This window comes from Scleropages formosus, chromosome 3 (genome assembly GCF_900964775.1).
Source record: "Scleropages formosus chromosome 3, fSclFor1.1, whole genome shotgun sequence".
NCBI lineage: Eukaryota > Metazoa > Chordata > Actinopteri > Osteoglossiformes > Osteoglossidae > Scleropages > Scleropages formosus.
The window spans coordinates 8167963-8194836 of record NC_041808.1 but is presented as its reverse complement, the minus strand read 5'-3'; the positions used below and the strand labels follow the sequence as shown (position 1 = coordinate 8194836).

Below are 26874 nucleotides of genomic sequence, written 5' to 3'. Positions count from 1 at the left end.
TGAATGGACACAAAGTGAACACGACACTGGAAACCAATATGACACAGATGATCCTACACAAGCGCCAAGTACAGTACATTACTGCAATACAGCTTCACTTGTGCAATGTGTGATTTCCCAGATTTTATGCTGAGAATAGAAATAACACAATTAACGGCAGTAATAGATTATGCCGACTCCTCAAACGAGATTTGAAGTCTTTAACTTGTTCTGTTTTTAACTCCAACAACTTTTACCCCTAAGTCACAATCAATAAGTTAATAATAAAAAATTTTGATGTGCTGTTAAACCTCAGATAAAACTGCAACAAATAAAAATGCTAAATAAAAAAAAACATCAAAAAGCATGAACTTCAGCACTAACTACCCAAACCAGCTGTGTATTTCAAGACAGACAAAGACCTGCATGTTTTCCCAGAATGTATGTGGGTTTTTCTCCAGATTCTCTGGTTTCCTCCAATAATCCAAAGAATTGAGTTTCAGGTGAACTGGTGACTATAAATGGGCCATAGTGCATTTATGTGTGTTACACTGCTCTGGTGTACAGATGGGCATGTGATTGTATTGGAGTTTATTCTAGTGTATCTAAGCACCTTTAATAACGGGGTTACCTACATAAGCACTACATAATCATTGTACATTGCTTTGGAGAAAACTGTCTGCTAAATAATAAAGGTAAATATAATTCTGTTGCCGAAGTTCTCACTAAATCACAGATTAACTAGAAGACGCCAATTAAATCACATACAGTATGAAATTCCAAAGTAAAAATGTAGTGTTTCATAGTGGGTGTGAAATTAACCACTGTATTGTTTTACTGCAATTCAAGTGTTACTACTGTATTCTCTGATATCTTGACCAGCACCAGGATACTACACTGATTCCACCTACCTGCTGCAGTCAGCATTTCCTGAGCAGGTAAAAAGATGCTGATATTGATGGGACAGAGAAGTTGGAACCTGGTGGACCAACAATTAAGGACATCAGGCCAGGTTTCGGTTATCTGGAGCTGCTGCCAGGCCGAGTGTCGGAAAGACAATAATGTGGTTTATTAATCTTAGATCAGATCCACTGCTATCAGTGCCAAAGCTTTACCTGTCTGCTGTTAGTATTCAGGAGCAAACCTTTAAGTTAATCACAGAATTTACCTCACTCCATTGTGTGTTCACAGGATATTTGCAGGGACACGTCACCTGTTTTAGTTGGGCGGTTCGGTGGCACAGTGAGTAGCGCTGCTGTCTCACAGTGCCTGGGTGGTGTGAGAGAACATGGGTTTGATCCCTGCTCAGTCTGTGTGGAGTTTGCATGTTCTCCCTGTGTTTGTGTGGGTTTCCTCCAGGTGCTCTGGTTTCCTCCCACAGTCCAAAGACATGCTGTTCAGGTTCCCCATAGTGTGTTTCACTGATGCATGAATGAGTAACCCCTTGTAAATAGCGTATCTAGCAGTGTTAAGTCATCTTGGTGAATAAGGTGTGGGCTAGTAACACTATATAGTATCCGTTGTAAGTTGCTTTAGACAAAGTGTCTGTTAAGTGAATAAATGTAGTTGTAACACTACATCGAGTTCATTGGAAGCTGCTTTGGACAAAAACGTCTGCTTTGTAAATACATGTAAGAACCCACCTATAACAAATGGGTCACTATACGTCCCAATAACGGTTGCACACTCAACTATTTACGCAGAGAGCGCGCTGCATTATGGGAAAGTCTATGTGCGTTTACATTCATTCAATCGGCTGATGTTTATCTCCTGTGAGAACAACAGTAAGATACTTACACAGCTGGGCAATTTTATGGTAAAATACCTTGGATTCGAACCTCCGACTTTCGCTTCGGATCAGAGAAGAAATACCTAACCACAATGAATGAATCATCAAGCCACTCCAGCTGCTAGGTTCTGAATTGTTCACGTCTTTATTTTGTTGTGACCCAGCTCTGTTTCCTTCTTAATTAAAAAAAGGGAAAAAGTCACACAAAATAAAAATGCATTATAGTACTTTGAAGCGACATTTAGCCCCTGACTGCGTTTCATCGTCGCTCTCTGTCCGCCCTCCAGCGGGTTCCGCTGCAGTCCAGCAGATGGCGCCGCTTCGCATCGGACGCCGTTGAGTCTCCAGCGGCCGCCCGAAAAGAGCGAACAAGAAGCGTGCGCGTCGGCGCCACCTTGTCCGCCGCCCGAGCTCGACGTCAGACCGCCTCCGCGCGCCGCCACACCGACTCCCCAGCAGCCATGATGGTAGGTGTTCTCCGCGTTTATTTGCACTCCGCCGCCCTAATACTGACTCCGCAGTCGCGGACGCTGTCGTTTGTGTAGTGAAGCCTGGCTGGTGGTGGTGCAAACCTCCGCGCTTACGTTCAATTTCCTCTCTCTTTTCTGGCCGCTGCTGCTCAGCAAGAAGGGCTGGACGACGGTCCCGATTTCCTCTCCGACGAGGACAGAGGTGTAAGTTGTTGTTGTCCTCCTCTTCCTCCTCCTCCTCCTCCTCCCCTCTCGCCCTCCCCTCACTTTTCTTCTTTTCCCGCGCTTGTTTTCCCGGCTCGGTGCGGTGGAGAGCAGTTGCCCTGTTCTGCTTGGTCCTCCCGCGGCGAAACAGACGTGTGTCCCGCGTCGCGTGTGTTGTATGTCATGATGTGCAATATCATGTATGCATGATGATGTGTGTGTCGCGTGACACGTCCCCGTGCAGCAGTGTGTGTTTGCGCCCCTCGCCTCGGACACGCGGGAACACATACAACATAGGCCTTTGGTCGGTGGCCCCCCGCGACTCACTCACTGGGCGAGCAGGTTAACCAGCTGACTACTGGTTACGTGTTCGGTGTTGCTACCGTTATTCTGTTCAGTTACTCTGCCTTTCGTCATTGTAGCCATTTGTACCGCATCACTTCAGGGTTAGTGCCTCATCAGGGGTGTGGTACAGGAGTGGCATTTGAACCGACAGCCTTCAGAGGACAGGACTGTACCCGGAGTGGGATTTGAACCCACAGCCTTCACACAGGACAGGACTGTACCAGGAGTGGGATTTGAACCGACAGCCTGCAGAAGGCAGGACTGCACCAGGAGTGGGATTCGAACCGACAGCCTTCAGAGGACATGACTGCACCAGGAGTGGGATTCGAACCGACAGCCTGCGGAAGACAGGACAACCCTAACTGCTTGTGTACTTGGTCCCTCTTCACAGTGAGATGTATACAGACTAGTGTCTGAAGACAACTTAGTGTCTTATCTGCTGCAAAATATCTTTACGATATGTCATTTCAAGCCTGTGCTATTTATTATTTCAGAAAGCGAAGTAAAAATAACACAGGATACTTTTTTTTTTTTTTTTTTTTTTTTTTTAGCAAAGTTCATCAGAGTTTCCTTTGAGCACGGAACCCTTCAGCTGTACCAAATAGAATAACACGGGATAAGAGGCTTGTTGTGCACAGCTGTAGTCTCTATAACTCAACGTACACTTAGAGCATTATAATGTAGCGCCTTGAATTCAGAGTGTCAGCTGCAGTGGTTAGAAAGTTACTCTTTTGGCCGTTTCGCGTTTACATTTACAAGTGGTCCCCGATTTGAGATGGTTCGACTTGTGATTTTTTTTTTTTTTTCCGGACTTTACGATGGTGAGCTAGCGTTAGATGTTCAGCAGACCCCGTACTTTGAATTTTGATTTATTCCTGGGCAAATAATATGCGCAGCAATGCTCTCTCGCGATGCTGGTCACCGGCAGTGATCCACATCTCCTAGTCTGTCACGCAGAGGTGTGTATTAAATACATTTTCGACTTTCGATGGGTTTCGCGGAACGTAACCTCATCGTAAATTGGGGACCACCTGTATTTATCTGCTGCTTTTCTCCAGGGCAACTTACAATGTTAAGGTACCAACAATTTATTGTTACAAAGCACTCTTCTCACCCAGTGATACTGAACAAAGAATCAAGAAAGACAGCAGGAACAGGTATAGAAGATATAAAGTAAGCCTATAAATAAAATGGCTATAAGAACCATACTAGCTAGTAAAGCTACAGAGTAAGAGACCTGGCAACTGAGGAAAGGAAAACAAAAGAACTCTTAACCAAAAGGAAAGGAGAGAAATAAAGCTCCAATATTTATCAATTTATACAACTTTATATTCATACAGCATTTATCCCAATTTTATTTATTAAATACTCATTCTGGCTATTTTATTTTATTCTTCAATGTTGAATGAATGCCATATATGTAGAAATCTTTAGTGCCTTTTTATTTGCAGTATGACATCTAGTTACAGTGTTGAAAGAAATAAACAAAAGGGATTTGCTGGCCAAATGAAATTGTATGTAACGTTAAAGGAAAATAGCATTAGACCTTAATATTAACTTTAAAATTCTGTCCTGTGCAGCAGCGTTGCCCGGTTTGTTTGCAAACCAGTTTTTTTTTGGCTTTTGTGCTTCATTAACTTTTGGGTTTTGTTTTTCCTTGTTTGCCCTCTGTTTCACTTTCCATGTAATTTGGTCTTTGGTTACTTGTACCTGTGCTTCCATATGATTAAAATAAGAATGCTGCACTTTCAGCCCAGGGCCGTTAATGTGGACCTGCAGTCCGACGCCACGCTACAGGTGGACATTTCAGATGCGCTGAGCGAGAGGGACAAAGTTAAGTTCACGGTTCACACCAAGGTGAGTTCCCTCCCTTTCCTGTCATTTAGCTCCGCCTCCTCAATACATTTACATTTATTCATTTGGCAGACGCTTTCCTCCAAAACAACGTAGATCTCATGTAATGCACACACTGCATTTTCTATTAGCAGGAAGAGAGACAAAGATGCAGATGCGTGATTCCTAAGTACAGTTTGTTTCTTTCCGCCATATGAACCAATGTTGATCACACGGGTATCTGCATAAAACTTTATCAGAATATCCACAATTCCTGATCACCTTCCTAGTAATATTTTTTTTGAGTTACATATAAACGTTTATATTACATTACAGGAGTAGCTGTGTAAAGGTTTGGTCCCGGCATGATCTTAAAGTTATACTGCATGAACATTTACACCTTTCATGAACTTAAAACTCACCTCGTCGACATGATCTTTTAAGACCCTTTTTAAATGTGGGCAGAGATTCAGCAGCTCGGTATAACACTCGATATGTTGTTGTTAGTCTCATCCTTTTGCGTTAATGCCGCCGGTTTCGAAACTCACGTTAAGGAAACGTCAAAATTTTGCATTGAAATGCCAGGGGTAACGAGATTCGGACAAAATTCGCTGACATGCTGTCCCAGTCGTGCGCCACGTACTCTTCTCGTAAGCGTGTGTTTCTCGTTTTGCAGAGCACCCTTTCCAACTTCAAGCAGAATGAGTTCTCTGTGGTGCGACAGCATGAGGAGTTCATTTGGCTGCACGATTCCTTTGTGGAGAACGAGGAATACGCTGGTTACATTGTGAGTACTGCCTCGGTCCCTCTTCCCTCACCTTGACGACGCCTTACGTACGGCTCGGGCGGTTGCGCGTTTGAGTCCATCAGCAGTTCTCCTCCTGCTTCAGTTACCATTCGAAAATACATTCTCTGGAACGCTTCGAAAATACGTTTCCTGTGTTGAAACGTCAAAATGCATGCAAAAGCAAAAGCTATGTAAAATTACACGATGCATATGGTTTGTACTGATTAAGCTGCAAGTGATTCACTTTTTTGAAGGCTGCAGTGCCAAATCTGTCTTTTCAGCATTTCTTCTAAAAATAAGTTCTAAAAACAGTCTCTCTTTTTTTTTGCTTCAGAAAGAAGCAGTACTGGCTTTAATGGCATGTCATAAAAGTATTTTGCAGCAGATAAGATGCTAAGTTGTCATCAGACATTTGTCTGTGTGTCCTGTGTTGACTTCTCAGTGATCAGCTGGATCTCACAGACTTGGTGCTAATTTGAGCATTGCTTCTCAAGGTCAATAAATGGCAAACTGTCGCGTAGCACAAATGCAGATGCCGTTGATTACTTTATTAGTGAATATAACGAGTATGGTTATTATAAGGTAGAAGTTACCAGACCAGTGTGTTTACCTGCAGTCAGTATTGCTTCAAATGTTCAGCTAATTTCCGTTTCCTGGGAAAAAGCAGACGGTGAAAGTATGGTTATATATTTTCAAGTCCTCATATAGACATTTCTCATTCTCTAAAGTGGCTGGTGCAACATTTGCAACGTAAAACATTCACTTGACAGTTAGTGGTGGCTGTTGCGAACACAGTGACGTGAGTTATAGGCCACCGGGAGAAAACTTGTGCCGCTAATGGAAGGGATCTGATTTCTTTAAACAACTAGGATGTCCCCATGTTGAGCTTGCCGAGAGGTTTTACATTTATCTGGTTGTCATGCTAGCTTATTGTTTGTCATGTCTGAATGAAAAGTGCTTGAAATGATTGACTGTAAATTGCTTTCAGCTTTACACATGAGATAAAATTCGATTATTGCTTTTAACTGAAAAACATTTAATTTGCATGGATTTTGTTCTGTAGTTCTTCAGTTTTCAAGTCATATTATGGACAGTGTATGAGATGTTTACTCAAATTTGAGATCCTCATGTTTTAATGTAAAGGTGGTAAAAGATTAGTAATTGTTGGTTATTAAAAGCTAACCTGCAAATAAGAGAACGGTAATTTTTTCTTATCTGTTTTCACTTTTGTTCTTAATGCCTCATTTTTGTCCTATGAATGGCAACCAAAAAGGACAGTATATTTAGTGAACATATTTGCATTACATTTATTCATGTAACCCGCTCCTTTCTCCAGAGTGACAAACTGCTCAAACAAAGGTGCATGTCACAATGGGCTAAGTGCTTTAGATGCAGACGTGGTTGTCGAAATAATGAAATGCTGCCATTTTCCCAGTGTGCACGACTTGGGTAGCTGTCTACAGAATTGATTGTGATGCAAAATACAAAGGTAGTTATGACAGATAGCATGATGCAAATTTATGGAGCTGTTGGGATATCAGGAGAGAAGTGAGTATGAAAGATATTATGAGACTCTTTTTGCATGTTGAAAGGATTCAGCCGCTTTGAGGGAGAGAGGGAGCTCACTGTCCTGTATTGAGTCATAATCAACAACTTTCAGGTTTTTGATTTTTGACCACTTGGATGTGGGATTACCACACAACCAGAGGCGGGGGACCATAGCGGTATTGTTGAGGTGTAGGAAGAGATTAGGCCCAGAAGATATCAGGGTGCAGATTCTTTGACGATCTTTGACAGTCTCGTAGGCCATAACCAGAGCGTTGAACTTGATACGGGTAACCACAGGAAGCCAGTGGATTCATGGAAACAACATCTCAAGAAAAACACAACTTATGTTGCTGGGGCTTGTTTTTACCTTAGCTCTTGACTGATGAAGCAGATAAAATGAGTGAACAGTTTGATGATAGTGTTCCCAACAGGTGGATGGATCTATGGGGAGTTGGAGGACCTCAGTCTAGGAAAGACTAAGTTGTAGATAGTGGTCTGTCAGCCAAGCAGAGATGTGAGTAAGCAAGGGTGCAGTTCAGGCAGCAATAGAAACAGAACTCAAATGAAGAGAGAGAAAAATTGTGCAAAGGGATAACCCAGTATTACCAGTTGAGATATGAGTAAACCCATTCCTCCACTGCTGGCAGAAGGACGAGGGGTTTGAGAAAAGGAACAGCTGGTCTAGAGGGCTGTGGGTGCAGCAGGATTTCCAGGGGTGAGCCATGTTTCAGTGAGGACCAGAAGATCAAGTGATTGGCAGGAGGGTTAGGTCGTGATAACGTCAGCCTCCTTCTTAGCAAACTGGGGGTTCCGGTGGTCCACGGAGACACATTTTTACTGAAAATATTTTGTTTTGCTGAAGAATCTGATATTCATAAATTGCTCCATTCCTCTTTAGAGCTATCTGAGGAAGAAATGATGATCCTGCATATTCGGGGAGCTCTATTTGTTTTTTTTCTTCCTCATTGTTATCAGTAGCTATTTATATCTCAATTTATAGCAATTTAACATAGAAACAGTTCTGAGGAACACAACACACTCAAATTGCACTAAGGGTCCAGATGGTAAAAGATGGACTCTTGCCTACTGTTCTCACAGTTGGACCCAGGTTTGTTTTAAATACTGGGTTTATTTGCAAGAACACAACACTGGAAAATGGATTGTGAATAGGCAGAATAAAAGGCAAACAGGCGGCGGAGACTCAAACGTCATAACTGTGGTCTCTGGTTGCTCTCTTGGTCTCTCCGCATCAACAGGCACTTCCCCAATGCCAACAGGGGCTTTAAATACGTGATGAGATGTTGGTGTGGTTCTATAGCATCCAGTCTCAGATGTCCGTGTGTTGTTGATGTCTTCTCTTGGTATCTCAAGGTATTGGAACCGCTTTGGCTTTGAAAAAATGTACAGCTCTCATGTTTAATGATTCTCATGTTCAATATTTGTCTTCTAGAGTGGGCACCATAGGGGTTTGGTAGCAGGCTTCTGCTGGATCACACCTCAGGAAGGGAACTACAGCTGAACAGTTTCACAAGCACCGTTACTGTGTGTCATTTTTATTTTTAAACTGACAGCTGAACACTCCGCATACTGAAACTACAGTGCATACAAATACAAGTCAATCCAGGGGTAAAGGTTACAGCATTTAGCAGGGGTGGTCATGCAGAACTGTATTGGAAGTTTAAAACTTGTAACCATATGCTAAATGATGTATTAAGCCCAATGTGAGTCAGTGACAGTGTTTTTTCCAGTTTACTCATTTAGCAGACACTTTTTTTTTTTTCCCTCCAAAGCGATTTACATCTCAGAGAACAATACAAAAAGTGCATTACATCAACAAGAGAGATTTGGATGCGGACATGTGATTATGGAGTACAGTCAGTTTGTCTCATTCCACCATATAAAGTAGTATACATCACACGAGTAGCAGCATGTAGGCTTTTTTTTTTTTTTTTTTTTTCCCCCCGTTATTGAACGGATAACAGGCACGTTTATCAAGCGCATAGGCAGCCAAGGGAGATGTGAGACTGAAAGAGGTGAGTTTTGAGACCCTTCTTAAACTCGGAGAGAGATTCAGCAGTTCTGAGTGAGAGGGGGAGGTCGTTCCCCCACATCGGAACCAGAACTGAATACCTTTGTTTTTTTGAATTTCGACCTCTTGTGCCTGGAACCACCAAGCGAAGAGAGGTGGAGGAGTATAGCAGTCTGATTGGGCTGCAGTACGTGATCAACTCTTGTAGATATTGTGGAGGAGGTGTAACTATAATAGAAGGTGGACTTTATTTATTTAGCAGACTCTTCAAAGAAACTTCCAAAGGTTGTAGGTTTGATCCCCACCTCTGGCTGTAGTACCCTTGAACAGTGTACTTACCCTAAATTGCTCCAGTACAATTACCCAGCTGTACAAATGGGTAAATAATTGTAACCTTAACACTGTAAGTCACTTACACTGCTAGATACACTACTTCCAATGGGTCACTCATCCGTAAATCATCCATCAATCTCTTCTTTGATCTGTTATAGGGTGTAGGAATTTGTACATCATAACAGCTCAATGTTTTTTTACTTTTTTTCTGAAGAACATACTGGTATTTGCAAAGAAAGTCCCATCTTAATGTGTTGCTCTTCTCCAGATACCCCCAGCCCCTCCCAGACCAGACTTTGACGCTTCAAGAGAGAAGCTGCAGAAACTGGGGGAAGGCGAAGGTTCAATGACCAAGGAGGAGTTCACCAAAATGAAACAGGAACTAGAGGCGTGAGTTGTGCTGTTAATATGAAAATGGAATCACTTAACCTGAACCCCTCAAAGAGCAGAACAGTTTCAGTTCAATAAACCTAATTCTCAGTTTTGGATGTAAAATGATGAACAGAAAATGTGTTTATTTACACATGTAACTTTTCTTTTCTTTGTCTTAGTGTTCCTGTTGCTCCTTTGTGTTTCAGGGAATACTTGGCCATCTTCAAAAAGACAGTGGCAATGCATGAAGTGTTCCTTTGTCGAGTGGCAGCTCACCCAGTCCTGAGGAAGGACTTGAATTTTCACGTGTTTCTAGAGTACAATCAAGATGTAAGTGACCGGAATTGGTCCTTTGCAGTTTCTTCAGGCGCTATCGACTTGTACAGTGCACATCAGTTCTGCAGTTAAGTTTGACTCGAGTCTAGGCTGTTTGTTTCAAAACACTTACAACTGAATCATCGATTTCATTAATAAATGTTACTTCCTATACACACACAGACAAACTGATCTGTATTGATTGTGGTTATTGTATGTACCTCATGAGGTGTCTCCAGTTATCACTGCCGAGGGTATCTTTTGAATCCAAATGGAAAACAGTGCAGGCATGGAGATTAAGAATGGAGTTCCACTCAGTTTGCCTTTATTTGTCCTGCTTTGCCATTGCTTGTCCTCACGGTGAGTGTGTTGCTCACAGCTGAGCGTTCGAGGTAAGAACAAGAAGGAGAAGTTGGAAGATTTCTTCAAGAATGTGGTGAAATCTGCAGATGGTGTGTTGGTAGCAGGAGTAAAGGTGAGGTCTGTGGGTGGTTAACAGCTACTGTTTGGGAAAATTAAGTACTTTTGTCTATTGACTGCAGCAGAAGTATCTGAAAGAATAATATATTTGTCTTGATTCAAATGTATCTGCCTTTCAGTTAATTTGTTGTGTATAGATGGATGGGTAGATTAAAATGAAATAATAAAATCATTTTGTCACAGTAGATTGAGCATCGTTTGGTTTTTTTTTTTTTGTCCCCCCGCCCTCAGGATGTTGACGATTTCTTCGAGCATGAGAAGACATTCCTTTTAGAATACCATAACCGCGTCAAAGATGCTTCTGCCAAATCTGATAGAATGATCAGGTCTCACAAAAGTAAGTTTTCAGTAGTCACAATGCATTCCTTTCTACTGTACTGTCTGTACTGTTTCTTGCAGCATTATGTGCTTTTTCTTTTCTCTTATTTGGTTGACAAATAACTGTAGTAATTTCAGACATGCACTCCAGAAACAAAGTTTATGATGTGTTTAGGGATGCTTATCATTCTCTAACCCTGTTGTAGGCACAAGCTGGAACAAAGACAAGTACAGATTTTTAACTAAAACCAGCCAAAAAATGTTGCAGAAGGGGAAAATACATTTTATTAAAAGTTAAGATTCTCTGTGTTTTTGTAATTTGTTTCCCAAAGCCTGGATATAAGATTTATGTTACTTTGTAAAATTTTCAGTGTACATTAGATCACTTGCTGTATAATACCATATTATACGTTTATTACTTTCTCAGAATTTCATTTACATGCAAAAAAGCACTTCTCCAAAAAAGTGTTCCATAATACACAGGAATAGACGGATAAGGAATGCAGATTTGAGCTGCCTGCAGTTGCCTTTTAAGTCCAGAAAGCTAAAGTCACGGATAGTTCTCTTTATTGATGTTCTTCTATTTTTAGTGCAGAAGGACTTCAGCTGCACTTAGGTTCAGCCCATAGCCTCGCACCTAATTTTTATTTCTTTTTTTTGGACCAAAACACAGTTTGTGATTGCTACCACGGTGTCGTGATTTCTGGGTATTACAACATGACGCTATATTTGGCAACACAAAGTGCGCTTGTCTCGACATCTTTCAGATTCAGTGATAATTGTAAAAAATAAATAGCTCTCTACTACACACTGGCTCCTCCGTGTGATAACAGCTGAGGCTGGAAGTCAATTCTGCAGGCATCTACTCATGTAATGTGCCCCTGAAAGCATGGTAGTATGAGACAAACTGTGCTTCTACAGTTGCGTGTGTGTATCTGAAACTCTTCATACTGCAAAGTGCCATTCTGTTTACTCTGAGTTGTACCTTAGTTAGGAAAGGAGGGTCTGCTAAATTTAAGAAATGTAATGTGAGTTTCTTTGTAGTTTGTGTTGCCCACACATCACTTTTACTACTTTAATCTCCAAATCGCAATCAATAGAAGGTTAATACACACACCCTTTATGTTCACTAGTTATTTTGTAGGATTGTATCTTATTTTTATTAGCTGAGAGCTACATTAAAATGACATAATTTGACTGCTGAAAATAAAAATAACTCCCATTCAGTGACTATTTTTGACTGATTTATCACACGAACGTGTGCAGCGTTCCGTACCTTGTTACGGATGAACAGTGAGCAAGAACACCAGAGACCACCTGTTGTGAACATTGAACTCCTCTTATTCTCCGGGCATGTAACTACCGATCGCATCCACTCTGCTCCGAAGAAATTTAAAAAGCAGACAAGTTAAGAAAATACAATAAAAATAAAACATCTGCAAACTATTCCTATTTTTGCAAATGTGTAGCTGAAGTGTAAAATGAGGAGCCAGTGTAAATAACATACTTTTCCTTTTTTTTTTTTGTCCTCTGTGGCATAGTGTTTGATCTGATGTTTGGTCTGTCTTATAGGTATTGCAGATGATGTCAATAGAATTGCCTCCACACTGTACACATTAGGGACACAGGACTCTACAGATGTGTGCAAGTATGTTTCTGTTTTTGAAATCTTGTCGTCTTTTTAGACTTCTTAAAAGTAGTTGTTTGCAGCTTTTTTTTTTTCAAGTTTAGCCTATTTTCACTTGCATAAGTATGAAAATCTGGCACTGAGAACAACTACCTTCAGTTTGTTTGTACCTCGGTCTTCATTTCACACTGTCAGTGACCTCATTTTTGTCACGGTCATAAACCAGAGGACACAGCAGTATTTAGGACTGAGCAGTCTCACAAGCTCCTTGCACAGGTTCTGGTTTCAAAGTACCCTGAAGGCAGAGCCAAGCAAACATTAGGCTGTTAATGTTTGCTGCCAGAGTGCTGTAATATGAATCATTATGGGATGGGCTGTCTAGTTTTTGTCCTTGGAAGATCCATTTTTGCAAATATTTCCAAATGGAATTTATTGAGGATTACTTGTGTTTTCAACAGTTTTGACAATTTGTTTGGTATTCTAGAGATTTGAGTAGGCTGCACTGCCTGTAGATTTCCCAGCTTTCTTTAAACCCCTAGAATGAAGCCTGTGTATTCTGCGTTCTCTGCGACCAGGTTGGGCACTGCTCGTATACTCAGATTTGAGTGAATAAAGTGACTGTTCTGTCTGAGGTTTCACGCACGTTCTCTCGTTCCTCTGCCAGGTTTTTCCTAAAAGTGTCAGAGCTGTTTGAGAAAACCCGGGTCAGTATCCTTTTCCTTAATCTTCCTGTTCTTCAGGTGCAGCTTTGGTAGCTCAGTGGGTAGCTCGTGCATGTCTCCTTGAGAAGGATGGGATGGATGCAAAAATATTCTGCATTTTAAAAGCTTGGTTTCAGTAGTCATAACATTATGAATCAAATCTGATGGCAGTTCTTTAATTGGTCTTTAGAACCACAAAAGGCAGAGACCAGCATATTTTGAGTGGATTGGTTGTGATCAAGTTGACAGATGTTTCAGAAATTAAGACTTTCAATTCATTTGCAGAAAATTGAGGCACGTGTTGCGGCTGATGAAGACCTGAAACTTGCTGACTTGTTGAAGTACTACCTCAGGGAGTCTCAAGCAGCAAAGGTGAACCAAATTACCCTTTATTTTTTTTGTCTAAAGTGATTTAGTGTTGGCATATAGGCACAGTAAATGTGTTCAACAAAACAGAGGTCAACAACACAGACTGTAGAGTAGCAGCATTTAAGTTCTCAGGTCAATTTGTTCAGATTATTCAATTCTACACACTGCAAACAGTTCTTGGGTTTAACTATTTTTTCATTGCAGCCTGAAGTTACATCAATAGTAGCTGGCAAGGTTATAAAATAATTTAGCACATCAGGAATATACTGTATAGTTTGACTACATGTAGTGCATTGTGCTGTGAGCCTTTTAGAGTTAAAGTCTTTGGAGCCAATTGCACTTTGTTGGCTGTTGTTCAGGATCTCCTGTATAGGAGGGGAAGGGCCCTGGTTGACTATGAGAACGCAAACAAAGCACTAGACAAAGCCAGGGCCAAGAACAAAGATGTCCTTCAAGCAGAAACCAGCCAGCAAGTCTGCTGTCAGAAGTTTGAGAAAATTTCTGAATCAGCCAAGCAAGGTAAATGTTCATGCCCCAAGAAAGAGGCCTTTCACATTGTACATCACAATGCTTGAACCTTTAGCAGCTGTTATGCCTTCCTTTATGCTTGATGTCTAACTTTTAATGTGGTTTTATACGTCTTACAAGATGTGGAATGATGTTACTACAGTGTCTTCTAGAAGACCATTAATAGCAGCACTTATGAACATAACGTTTCAAAAAGCACTCTCGGTCCTCCCTTTATGGATACAACTGGGAATGGAAGTTTGCTCGTAACTTAATTTTTTAAACCAAAGTCACTCTTACCAGTAAGAAGCCTCTTGATTTATTTTCCAGTTAAGTTCTGTAAAGACCTCAGATAAAGCTATAATAATAAATATGTAAGACTTTTATCATCCTTTACGATTAACCTTAAATAAGATTAAACTGATTTCAAATTTTCTGAAGTAATACATCATCTCCACTACCTCTTGTTCATTCAATACTGGCAAATTCATCACATAACCATGTCCGGTGTTCTGGCTGCTTTGAACTTTCTTTATCTATACGATCAACAAATCTTAATACACATATCCCTGGGTTCATTTATGGGTTAGGTTTTGTAAAATTTTTGGCTATATCTGTAATAAGGAGGTTGTACGATTAACTATAGTTTTGTTCAACTTTGAACTATGTTAAAATAATTTGAAATGACTGAAAACAAAAATCCCTGCTTTAACTCGAATGCCAGCTGTTGACAAATTCATTCCATAAATGTGCAACATTCCTCATCTTTGTAGTGATCACAGAGGAACACCAGACATGAGCTGTAAACACTGTGGAAGTGAGTTGAATTACTTTGGTTGCACACTGCTAATCTGTTTGGGTGCATTTTATTGACTAATGCCTGGGTGTGAGAACACAGAACGCTTTTGCTCCACAGCAAAGAAAATGGACTGAGCATGTGGTTAGTTAAAATGGGGGGGGGGTTTCTAATAGTATTATAGTACAACTATAATTATAAATAAATTAAGGAAATATTTGTATCTTCAGTAATTCGTAACTCAAACATTTGTAATGTGAGGTACCAGTGTAATAAAATGCGTTGTTTAACATTTGCATGTCTTTGTTTCAGTGTATGACCTAGGTCATATGTACTTCCAAACTCTTTCAAGACTTGCCTAAACTCAGCTACTGCTTGCATTTTATGCACTATGATTTTTCGCAAAAATAACTTATTTTATATTTTAGGCGGTGTGATATATAACTACTGCTGCTATTTTTGTGTCATCAAAATAATTTCTGTATTTCCATCCTCTGGCTTCTCCTAGGTTGAGTAGTTTGCTTTGGGACAAAATTATACAGCAGTAATTACCTGTTTACATTTACTGCATGCAACTCCCCCTCCCACTATATCCCCTGTATCTCAAGTCACAGAGGCACATCTGTCCCCCAGTCCAGATTTCTTACAGGGTTATTTGTCCTGAATGTACATGATCTTATGCAACTGTTTGCTGGAGGCATAAAAGAAGATTTAGTGGAAGGCCAGATTGTCAATGGCCACCCACTTAACTGAGTGGTCTGAATATGACAAAACATAGTTCTCACTGTTGGACAAAGCTAGCGGAGTGCAGAAAAGCAGTAGGCCAGATTTATGGAAAACTATTATTTAACTTGCGTTATTTTGAAACCTAAAAACTGTTGGAACACAGTCACTAATACAAAAGTGGACACATTGAAGAAGTCCTCTCTTGCTCTACTTCAGGAGGTAAAGAGTGTTTCATTGTTAATACTGTGTCTAATACCTCTTATTTCCCTGCTTCAGAACTTATAGATTTTAAGACGAGGCGAGTAGCAGCTTTCAGAAAAAACCTGGTGGAACTTGCAGAACTGGAACTGAAACATGCTAAGGTGATTTCCATGTTGAACCACAACAATCAGGAAGAATCAAGGACATTTATAATACTTTTTATTTTATTTATTAAAAAAAAGTTTTGTTCCATTTTCTCCAGGGTCATCTACAGCTGTTGCAAAGCTGCCTTGGGGTTCTAAAAGGAGACACATAAGACTCCGGCTGATGGTCCACTGTAAAGGGCTTCCCCCATTTCGGTCTCGTCTTTGAAAGATGAAGGCACGAGTGTGGGTTCATTTTGTCCACAGGATGTTTGCAGCCTCCACTAGCAGAGACCGTACACCCTCCACTACCGCCCTGAGCCCACCCCAGAGCAAGGAAGTCCACGGTGGAATGTCACCGAAGTCCACACAGCACAAAAAGAAAATCCTATATCTTTATTTAATCACATCAACTTTTTAATCATCAAGGCATTGTTTTCCGTGAAATTCACACTACCAGTATCACACGTCCTTTGTCTTTTGTTTTGCTTAGAGTAACCTTTGCCTTTAGTTTCAGTAATCTTTTCTGTGACGCTGCTCAGTTATGTTGGTCCAGTTGAGCTGATTGTGACTATTATTAAAGTGTATTGTCACTAAAAGCCTTGTACATGTTGTATTAGTTTTTACTCTACTGCTAATGAACCCCTTAATCAGATTAACAGGTTTTGATTATTAATAAGTCAACAATTTCATGCATTCTTGAGGAAAAATCTGTTGGTTATTCCATTCCAGACAAAAGAATTCCTTTGGTGTTTTTGCCTTAAATTGTAGACTAATCCTATTAGTATTGTAAAAACAAATGGAATTTTTGCCCCCCCTGAAACTTTTTAAATGTGCACTGTATACGAATGTTTTGTCTCACACGATGTGACCAAAGCTTCCCTTAGTTTAAGTGGAGGAATGCCGAGACAAACGCGGTGATAATGATGAAACAAGTTGATTATAACAAACTATACTGTTTATCTTGGAATTGGCATTAAAAGATTTTATTACTGCCACCTATACCTTTTTTTGTCTGGTTAACATTTTAAAATACAATTTACAACCTGTATATCTTTGCATGGCTTGTTAATTGGAGCTATAAGGTAAATGGTGTGCACCACATATATGTCTGCAACAATAAGTTGAATTCTTCTAAGATGGTTTGAATTTGCAATTTACATTACAGGCCATATTTCAAGAATGACATCTGATCAGATGCTGTAAGGTATAATTACACCATATGTTTTACTATCATACCCCTAACCTATAGCTGCACCTCCTTTTGATATATGGGCACATAAATAAAAATTAAATATTACTTAAGGCTGTTTGTGTTATGTCTTGACCCAATGCTACCTGAGCTATCAGCCTTAAGTTTTCATTTTGAATCTTAACTCTGCTTCTCAGTAAATTGCATGTATTTTCAGCCCTTTGCTTGAACAGGCCCTTGGAGCTGAACTGCACCATTTATTCCGTCTGTCAGATAGGCAGTAACCACACATAAGCTCACCAGGTTCACTTGTACTGCATGCCCAGACTCTCTCACTTCACTACCCAGAGGGTTTCTGGAAGATCAGGTTTGGCCAGTGTTGCATTACAGTGAAATGACAAGGTCCAGGGGAAGGACAGATGCAAGCTGTTACAGGAGGAGATGCTTTCAGCAAGAAGAATGGATGACTATGATGATACGGCTGCAGCAACAGAGCATGTTGAAGTGGAAACACTTGCTTCCTATAAAGTTCTTGATTCAAGCAGCTTTTGATGTACATAGACACAGTAGGACCTGCTGAAAGGAGATGTAAGAGTAGAACTTACCCAAAACCAGTTCAGAGCTCCTGGTGATGATGCCAGTTTGGTAGTTGATGTCTGACTAAAGAAGGCAACTAAGGTTTCCAGCCACCACCTCAGAGACATCTCCCAGGCCAGAGATTGTGTTGCTATCAGAAGCTTCCAGGAAAGTCATTTTGCAGGAGCTCATAGCTCCTTTGGAAGAATTCATGGTGGAGGCCACACAGAGGAAGAAAATGGGAGTTAGGGAAGTACTACTCCGAAGGCCAGAGGGCAAGGTGTGTGTCTGTTGAAATAGGCAGCAGACATTTTGTAGGGAAGTCTGAGCAACCAAGAGATAACTAAGATTTCAGGTCACCGTCACAGAGACATATCTAAGACCTGGCATGGTCCTGCTTTCTAAAGCTTCTAGACAAGCCGTCTCATTGGGGCTCAAACTTCCTTGGGAAGATTGCATGAAGGAGGCCAATGAGAGGAAGAAGATGAAGTAAAGGAACTTGTGGGGCACTACTACTCCAAAAGCTGGAGGATGAGGTGTGTGCTCATCGTGGTAGGCACCCGGGGCTTTCCAGAGAAGTCCTTGTACAGGGCCTACAGGATGTGGAGAGGGCGTCCAGATGGCTGCGGATTAGGAGCGGTGACCTGCGGGTTCAGGATAACGTTACCTGAAGGTAAACTGGGGTCTGGTCAATCCTGGGATGGTTACCTGGGCCAAGGTGTCTCATGTTGAAAGACCTGAAACATGCTGGTGGTGTGCTTAGGTGCATTGTAAGGTGTGTGATAAATGAAACATGGTAACATAAGCCTGCACTATAATATGGAATAGTAATCAACGCACTTGTCCTTTCCACTCAGTGTAACAGCGGCTGAGGGGATGTCTGGGGTTATGAAGTCACCAAGAACAGGTTGACGTAGTGCATTATAGAGCTCACTTGGCGTTACTGATGTTTATATATATATATAAAAATCAGTAACGCCAAAAAAATATATATATTTATTTTTTATTGTTTTTTTTCCTCGAAAAAACGGGACCGAGATGCGACTTTTTCAGCGCGGAACCAACGTCCGCGCGGGCGGGAGCGCCGGGGACAGATATCACTGTGGGACCAGCTGATGTTGCGTTCCACTTCCTGTACAGTTAAAAGCTCGCAAGAGAAAGGCGTTTCCCAGGTGTGACGGGTGTATGCTTTTCTTAGCGGTTGTTTAACGAGGTAAATAGAGGAAATGGAGAAAAAGGACTATGACTGCTATGAGATCGAGGAGCCGAGTGACGAGGAGCGCGCGGCGAGCAGGTCTGTGAACGCGCTCGTCGGAAGCCGCCGCGCCGCCGCCGCTCTTAGTAAAACGACGTTCGTCGTTCGCGTTCGCACACTGACATTCCTTTAACTCTCCCTTTTCACGGCGGCTGCTTTGGGGTTCATTTTGCCCAGTTATCATTATGGTAATACACTGGTGTCAGCTGTTTGGGGGTCGGAGGACTGAGGCGGGAGCTCAGTCAGTGGCGCTGAGTTACTCTGTTGCTCTGGATCGAACAAGAGTTACTTCAGTGTTTGTCTCAAACAAAGAGGTTATGTTTTCACTGCAGCAAAGCAGTATCTTTGGTCTGTCTGTGAAAGAGAGAATAATTTGGGAATGAGTGTGTGTGCACGTGTTTGAAAAGGATGTGCAGGAGGAGAAGGACTGGACTGGAGTTGGAACAAAAAGAAACATCCAAGTGAGTAGGCTGGCAGCAGAATGCAAACCTAGGAGGGTTATAACCAAAACTCCAGTCATCACTGATAACTGTTGACATTTATTCGTTCAGCTGACACTTTTCTCCCAAGTGACAGTCAGTGTTTGGCTGTTTTTATCCAGTTATACAGCTGAGCAATTTAACGGAAGTACCTTGTTCAAGGGTACTGCAGCTGGAGGTGGGATTTGAGCCTGTGACCTTTGGGTCCAAAAGCAGCAGCTCTAACCACTACGCTACCAGCTGCCCTTTTTGCGAATATGTGGTACAAGTGCAGCGGTGCCACGCTGTGACAACAAATACTGATATCCACATGGCTGGAATTGGCTCTGGCAGACAGATTCACACATTTCATAATGGCTTCTTGTAAGAATCCGTCAGGTTTCCTTAAGTGTCAGGCGGTAATGTGGAATTTCCTCAAAGGTCTGGTGTTTCACTTTGCCTCTCCTGTGCTATATCCTCCTTCACCTGGTATGTCACTCCGTGCTTTTGGCTTGGTCTCTTCTTATTCTTCAGCTCCGAGGACGAGTTGGAGATTCTCCTCCATGGAAATCCGGATCAGAAGAGGAAGCTCATCCGGGAGTACCTGACGGGAGAAAGCGAGTCCTCCAGTGGGGATGAGTTTGAGAAGGAGATGGAGGCAGAGCTGAGCTCCACAATGAAGACCATGGAATGTGGATGGGGGGTGCCAACAACGTCAGGTGTGCATTTGCCCCCATAAGTATATATGATGATCCAAGTACTTAATTTTAAATGTGTTATATAAATACATACTGAAATAACATGTCTCATATAGCTGGTAATATTGGCTTTATTTCTGTTCACTTTTAGGCTGATAAAACAGCAGCATTTCAGCATAGATCTCCTCACAGTCCACCTGAAATCTGTGTAACCATTCAGTTATGTTTTGTTGTAAACCATCAGTTATTTTGGTTGTTTTTCACCTTTGTTTGAAAGTGGCCAACTTGTTTGGTGTAGTTTCTGTTTTTGTCTGGTCACTTGTTGGATTTTCCGATCAGCAGACCTGTGTGTGTTAATGTACGTGTGTGAGGCTGGAGTATAATCGGTTTCCTTCTGGGTTCCAGCTGAGGGTTCCAGTACCGCAGGGGGCAACACAGATACAACTGGAACACAACCTCAGTTCTACGACAGTATTTACTTTGACAGTGACTCAGATGATGAAATGTCAAGTAAGTATATATTGCTCTCTATAAATGAGCTCTTATTAATGGGGCTTATTGTTAGTATAGATGGTAGTAATCTTAAACTTGTAGAGTCAAATGTGTTGCCAGATGAATGAAGATACTATGAGCATTGTGTTTGAGAGATATATGCAGAAATGTGTGATGTTATTTATATTAAAATGATTTTTTTTTCCCCCCTCTTCTTGTATTCATAAATGTTGCCCTGATAAGGCAGACATTGTGTTTGAATGAAATCACATGCACAGTAGTCATTAGAATCCCCAAGCTTAAGGCACTTGGGTAGAACCAAAATAAAGAGGCATCAGTTTGCTGTCTTTTGGGGAACTAGATACAATTAAGAATCCCTTTAAGGCTAAATGTGTTGTTTTTCCTCATTGCCAGTCATTATGGACAGTGTAGTCTGAGTGACAGTATCCTTGTTTGTAAAAGTTATACTTTTTTTTTTTTTTTTCGCAATGGTGGACCACAAGTTGTGCCCCCCCCCCCAAGCAAGTATTTGGGGAGTAGCTTTCGTAAATGCAATCCAAACTAATATTAAACTAACGATGCCATTATTCCAGTCCGCCGATCCTGTTACACACAGGGACAGCTGGTAGCGTAGTGGTTAGCGTTACTGCCTGTGGATCCAAAGGTTGCAGGTTTGATCCCCATCTCTGGCTGTAGTACCCTTGATCAAGGGTACTTACCCTAAAGTGCTCCAGTAAAATTACCCAGCTGTATAAATAAAAAAAATTTTAAAAAGTAAAAAACTAGGTTTACTTAAGAATCACGTGTGCAGCCATGTCTCTTTCTTGTGATGCATAAATTGTACTTTTGCTGAGATGTGCATCGCTTTGGACAAAAGCGTCTTCTAAATGAATAAATGTAAATGTAAATAGGTAAATAATTGTAACCTTAACACTGTAAGTTGCTTTGGAGAAAAGTGTCAGCTAAATGAGTGCTGTACTTGAGAAAATTTTATTTACGTTTATTCATACATTCTGCTTTCCCATCATGACAAAATGAGTTCTTTTGTTAAATAGGATTGGGTTTGCTTGCCCAAATGTTTATTCAAAACATACCCCTGGAATTGCATACAAAAACTTTAATAACCTTCTTCAGGTAGCTCTGCAGGACGCCGTGCCAAACAGCGCCGTATTCCAACAAACAGTGAGCTTCTGTATGATCCTGATGAAGATGACCGTGACCAAGCTTGGGTTGATGCCAAGAGAAGGGGGTGAGTGTGGCAGAAGTTCTGAAGCTGAAAGCTGGTAGCGTAGTAGTTGAGGCTGCTGCCTTTGGACCCAAAGGTCGCAAGTTTGAATCTCGCCTTCAGCTATAGTACCATCGAGCAAGGTACTTACCCTAAAATTCCCCCAGTAAAATTACCCATCTGTATAAATGGGTGAGTAATTGTAAGTAGCTTAACATCATAAGTCACTTTGGAGAAAAGCATCAGCTAAATGAATAAATGTAAATGTTCACCTTTAGGATTGGATGACACCTGCATGTGTTAATTCAGTCACCCTCCTGGGAGAGGAGATCAGTTTTGGTGCTGCTATTATTATTATTATTATTATTATTATTATATTATCATGAAGTAGCAACTGACTTTCGCCAAGATTCCTACATACATAAGACCTATTCGACTCCAGTTCTAGTGGGCTGAGTCAAGCCTGTGAAGCATGTGGTTCAACTCAATGTCGACTGTTTATTTTACACTTGTAAGGCTCTGCTTGACTTCCAAAGCAGAACTGAAAAGGTTTCCATTAAAATTTGAAATCAGTCTTTGACAAGTTCTTTTATACTAGATATTGTGAAGTACCAAATGCTTTTCTCGAGAGGGACTTAGAATATTGTCTACTTATTTATTTACTGTTATGTACAACAGTTCCCCCCACCACCACTGGACAAATTCAGGGTAAGTACCTGGGTCCTTTTCTGAGTCCAAGGCAGTGGCGCTAACCATGACACCACCTGCGCCACTCTTTTTACTCGATGCTCTTGTGGTGACAGAGTACTGAACAAGAGAAGATGATGAAAATATAGTGAAACTGGTGAATACGAAAACAGTTTGACTGCTGTGGTTGTAGATGGTTTAAGTGAACGTGAGCGGTGTACCCTTTGGCTTGATCAGGTACAGGACTGGCAGCACTAGACTACAAGAAGCAGTTGAGAGAAAAGGGAAAAACCAGTCTGTTCCCAGAAGCGATGCAGTTCTCAACTGTCCAGCATGCATGACCACCTTGTGCCTGGACTGCCAGAGGTGAGATACTGGAAGAAAGACTCAAAGTATGCATGTTATTGTGTGTGGTCATAAGAGTCAAAATGAACACTTATTTTCCTTAATCTGTAATACCTATACAGTAGCAGAGTAAAAATATTCTGATGTAACATTTACTTTAGCTGATGTTTCTCTACAAAGCAACTTAAGGGTTAAGCTAGTGATGGAGATTTACCTATTTATTCAGCAAGGTAATTTTATTGGAGTGATTAGATTTGAATTTATGTCCTCCAAGTGGAAAGCACTGTGTGTGCTGCTGCCTCTATTAAAAATGTCAGTAGATGTGGATTATTCAGCACATTCACTGGCTTCAGCACAATTCTCACTTATTTACCTGCAGAGTTTTTCCACTGAGACATGGTCAACGCATGCTTAAGAATTTAAAAAATGGTAACTTTGAGCTATATTTAAAATTTATTTATATCTTCAAATAAAATGTCATCTCCACAGCCTCCTATTCAGTGCTGATTGTTTCCCAGTTTTTTTCATTTATAAAACTGATTTTGAAAGCAGACTGCACTTGATGTGTGGGGAAAAATGTCTCCATTTAAAAAAAAAAAAAAAAAAAAAAAAACTTCAGAGGATTGGAAGATGAATTGCAATACTTAATTTATTCTGCTATAGCACCTAGTGTTAATACATTTCTATGCTGTAGTTCATTGGGTTTCAGAGCATACTTTTTTGTTTTTTGAGATTTTATTCAGAAACATGCTGACTAGCACCAGAAACACTTTAGGATTATATTGAGCGCTTTTAACTAACATTTTAGTATTTAATTGGCTAAATATAACTGCGTGTGAGTTTAATGGTGACGTACTTCAAGAATTCCAGGTCTGCATCTGTCTCTCCATCTGTAGGGAAAACGCACTTTTCGCTGAGTTGTAAGTTGCTTTGGATGAAAGTCTAAATGAATAAATGCAAATGTATGTACTGTATTTGGCAAGTAGTCTAAAATTAAACAGTATGTATTTGAGACTGATCTACAGTATCTACGCATGATGCAGTTTGTATATTGAAAATAGTGTATCTGGTCAGCTAATAATGCCCCTTGATGTTTTTCTAACTTCTTTTGGTGCATCTGTTCATAGGCATGAGAAGTACCATACACAGTACAGAGCCATGTTTGTCATGAACTGCACTGTAAACAAAGAAGAGGTTCTGCGGTACAAAACACCGAATGACAAAAAGAAGAATCGGCGGAAGAAGAGGAAGGTCTCCCATGGGACAGATGGGTCGAGAGATACGGAGTCAGAAGTGGAGGACAAGTACCATCCAGTGCAGTGTGCAGAGTGTTCCACGGAAGTTGCGGTGTTTGACAAAGATGAAGTTTACCATTTCTTCAACATCCTTGCAAGTCATAGCTGAATAGAAAATGGACATTTTTCTCACAATGTTTAAAAGACTGTTCTTTTAATTTACTGGGTTTCAACTGTATATTTTAGAATTTTCCCCAAAAGCATACATTCAGTTCTCAGAATAACATCCCAGTACCCCACAACACGTAATGCAGCGCCCATTATTAAACCAAATCTTCAAAGTAAACCATGCATGGACAGTCGGTTGTCTCAAAGATGATAAATACATCCAAAAAAAATCTAATTAATCTGCATCACACAGTTTTTAACTGTAGGGAATGTTAACAAGAAACTTACAGAAACTTAAGTTTCTCAATGTTAATACAGAACCTCTCTAGGGAAATAAATCTATAATCTTTGAAACCTTTGATTTCATGTTCCTGACAACCCAGCCATTTATGTACAGAAATGTATGTTGTGTATTGTGAAGCCACAAAGGTTTGGTGTCGTGCAGAATACAGGGTCTAAGAGTGACACTTCAGTCACTGCCCTCTTGATTTGGAAGGATTTTCATCCATGTTAAACCTGGTGTGTACACATACACCTGCTTCCAAAGCAAAAGAAATTTCTCAGGATTGAGCTGGGAAGAGATTGTGGAAATGGAAGGATTTGGACTGTGGTTAGTTGGTGACTCTGAATGGAGCTGCAGTGTAGAAGTTCCCATTATTCTATATGATGACATAACTGCTGTGGTTCTGGGCCCTGTGTGGACTCTGAGAATGGGACTAAATCATACACTGCATCAAGAAACCCTAGGAAGGGGCTTGCAGGGATCACTTTGACAGGGTGATGATTCCCTTACTGACTGTTTCCACCCTTTCCCAGTGACCACATTAGTGCTTGGTGGCCAGAAATGTCAGTTCTCTGCTCTTCTTTCTTGATCAATGAATCCTGCCTCCCTGACATTATTATTATTTGCATGAAGCAGGGTCCTGTCTGAATAAGGTAACGGTGCTTTGCCATAGTCCCTGTATCTATGTCCTTGCAAACAGTAGTATGGTCCTGTCATTCCTATCTGTACATATAGGCAGCATATTTGTGCTTAATATGCACAAAATATTTTTTTCAAGATCATCTTCCATATCAGCAAGTGGCTGGTGGTGAAAATGTATGTTCTGAAGCACTATGCTGTTCTGCATGCAATGTGCTATACAAAACATACATTTCTTTTGTTCTTATGAAATCCAAGTACTGTACAGGATTAAGTTGTATTTACTTGTCTTATGTCCTAATGGATCCAAATTATTCCGGCCACAGTATACTGATGCAAACCAGGACTCTTGTTTGAACAGTGATAATGATACTGATGTCTATTTGTGTGTAGTGCTTTACATAATGGTGGGGCTGGTAATACAAACTGAGCTGTAGCAAGTGTGTTTAGGTCTGCACATGTCGTTTGTGGTTCTGGGATGTTAATACATCTGATTACTCTTTGTATGTTTTTGAACAAACTGTGTATATATAACAAAAACTAATCACACCTGCATGTTATGTTCCTCTATATTTTCTTAAGATCTGTATTTGCAGCTTGAAATGTGAAGAGTTTGTGTGCTGTTCAAATTTGTAGGTTATACGAAATAATTTGTGTAATTTCTCAGAAGAATAAAGTGATTTTCTTCATCTTAAATTTGACATAGGTGGCAACATTTTTTTTTTCTTTTAATTTTGAACCTCCCTTAATATTAAAGATGGGAAAATCTAACAGGACACTGTGGGAGGACTAGTGAAATGTAGACTGTTTACCTAAGGTGTCTGTCCTATCTGTGTTCACTATCCAGTGATGTCAACAGTGATCTGGAGTCAGTTACAGAGAACAAGGAGGCACACACTCCGCTTTAGTGGCTGTCTTAATGTGAACCTGAACATGTCACGTTCAGACAACTCTGAACTTTCCTTATCTACACTATAAAATCTTTATAAAACATATCCTTTATGTATAGGTAAGGTGATGTAGAAGCCTTGGACATGACACACACACTGTCTGAACCTCTTGTCCCATTTGGGGTCACAGGGAGCCAGAGCCTAATCTGGCAACACAGGGCAGAAGGCTGGAGGGAGAGGGGACACACCCAGGACAGGACACCAGTCTGTCACAAGGCACCCCAAACGGGACTCGAACCTCAGACCCACCGGAGAGTAGGACCCAGTCCAACCCACTGCACCACCGCACCCCCTTTCTTGGATATAGCCATAGAAGAAATACATTAGTTTTAACACAGAACTACATGAAAACTCATTTAAAGTGACTGAAAATAAAAACACATTCTCTCCACATCCTTGTAGAAAGAAGGCTGGTGATCAATATATCCCACGATGCTCATCTTCTTATTGATCAACCACCAGGAGCAGTGAACACTTGGGGCAACTAGTAGTTTAGGGCTGCTGCCTTTGGACCCCAAGGTCTTGGGGTTCAATTCCGACCTCTAGCTGTAGTACTCTTAAGGTGCTTACCCTGAATTACCCAGCTGTACAAATGGGTAAATAATTGTAAGCAACTTAAGTAGAGAAAACTATCGGCTAAATGCGAAAGTTTGAATGATGGCAGTGCAACACTCCTGTTGGGGGGTTTCTTTAAGTGCGTTTTGCTGCCAACTAATGGCGGAAAGCGGAAACGCAGGACATTTCGCTCCGCAGCAGACAGACATTTGTGGAAATACAAATGGAAAGAAAGCGCGGTCAG

General features: G+C 40.9%; 2 protein-coding genes across 2 annotated transcripts; both read left to right on the top strand.

Moving 5' to 3' along the window:
• Positions 1-1914: 1914 nt before the first annotated feature.
• On the top strand, positions 1915-16867 carry snx6 (sorting nexin 6). The gene is made up of 14 exons (XM_018734804.2): positions 1915-2235; positions 2392-2442; positions 4540-4644; positions 5297-5407; positions 9586-9707; positions 9896-10019; positions 10384-10479; positions 10716-10821; positions 12375-12450; positions 13094-13133; positions 13416-13502; positions 13859-14018; positions 15805-15890; positions 15992-16867. Exons 1-14 carry the CDS (start codon positions 2230-2232, stop codon positions 16043-16045), a joined length of 1224 nt encoding a protein of 407 aa, XP_018590320.1. The 5' UTR covers positions 1915-2229; the 3' UTR covers positions 16046-16867.
• A 1889-nt stretch (positions 16868-18756) lies between these two features.
• On the top strand, positions 18757-25787 carry eapp (e2f-associated phosphoprotein). Its single transcript, XM_018734805.2, has 6 exons — positions 18757-18934; positions 19888-20072; positions 20457-20561; positions 21678-21792; positions 22693-22821; positions 23928-25787. The coding sequence occupies exons 1-6, from the start codon at positions 18867-18869 to the stop codon at positions 24202-24204; spliced, it is 879 nt and encodes a 292-aa protein (XP_018590321.2). The 5' UTR covers positions 18757-18866; the 3' UTR covers positions 24205-25787.
• Positions 25788-26874: the final 1087 nt, after the last annotated feature.

Bases quoted from the DNA above. Each gene is read 5' to 3' on its own strand.
- eapp (XM_018734805.2), top strand. From the start codon at position 18,867: ATGGAGAAAAAGGACTATGACTGCTATGAGATCGAGGAGCCGAGTGAC. The intron at 18,935-19,887 runs GTCTGTGAACGC...CTTATTCTTCAG, and splicing joins GAGGAGCGCGCGGCGAGCAG to CTCCGAGGACGAGTTGGAGA. The intron at 20,562-21,677 runs GTAAGTATATAT...AACCTTCTTCAG, and splicing joins CTCAGATGATGAAATGTCAA to GTAGCTCTGCAGGACGCCGT.
- snx6 (XM_018734804.2), top strand. The intron at 9,708-9,895 runs GTGAGTTGTGCT...TTTGTGTTTCAG, and splicing joins ATGAAACAGGAACTAGAGGC to GGAATACTTGGCCATCTTCA. The intron at 13,134-13,415 runs GTCAGTATCCTT...ATTCATTTGCAG, and splicing joins AGCTGTTTGAGAAAACCCGG to AAAATTGAGGCACGTGTTGC.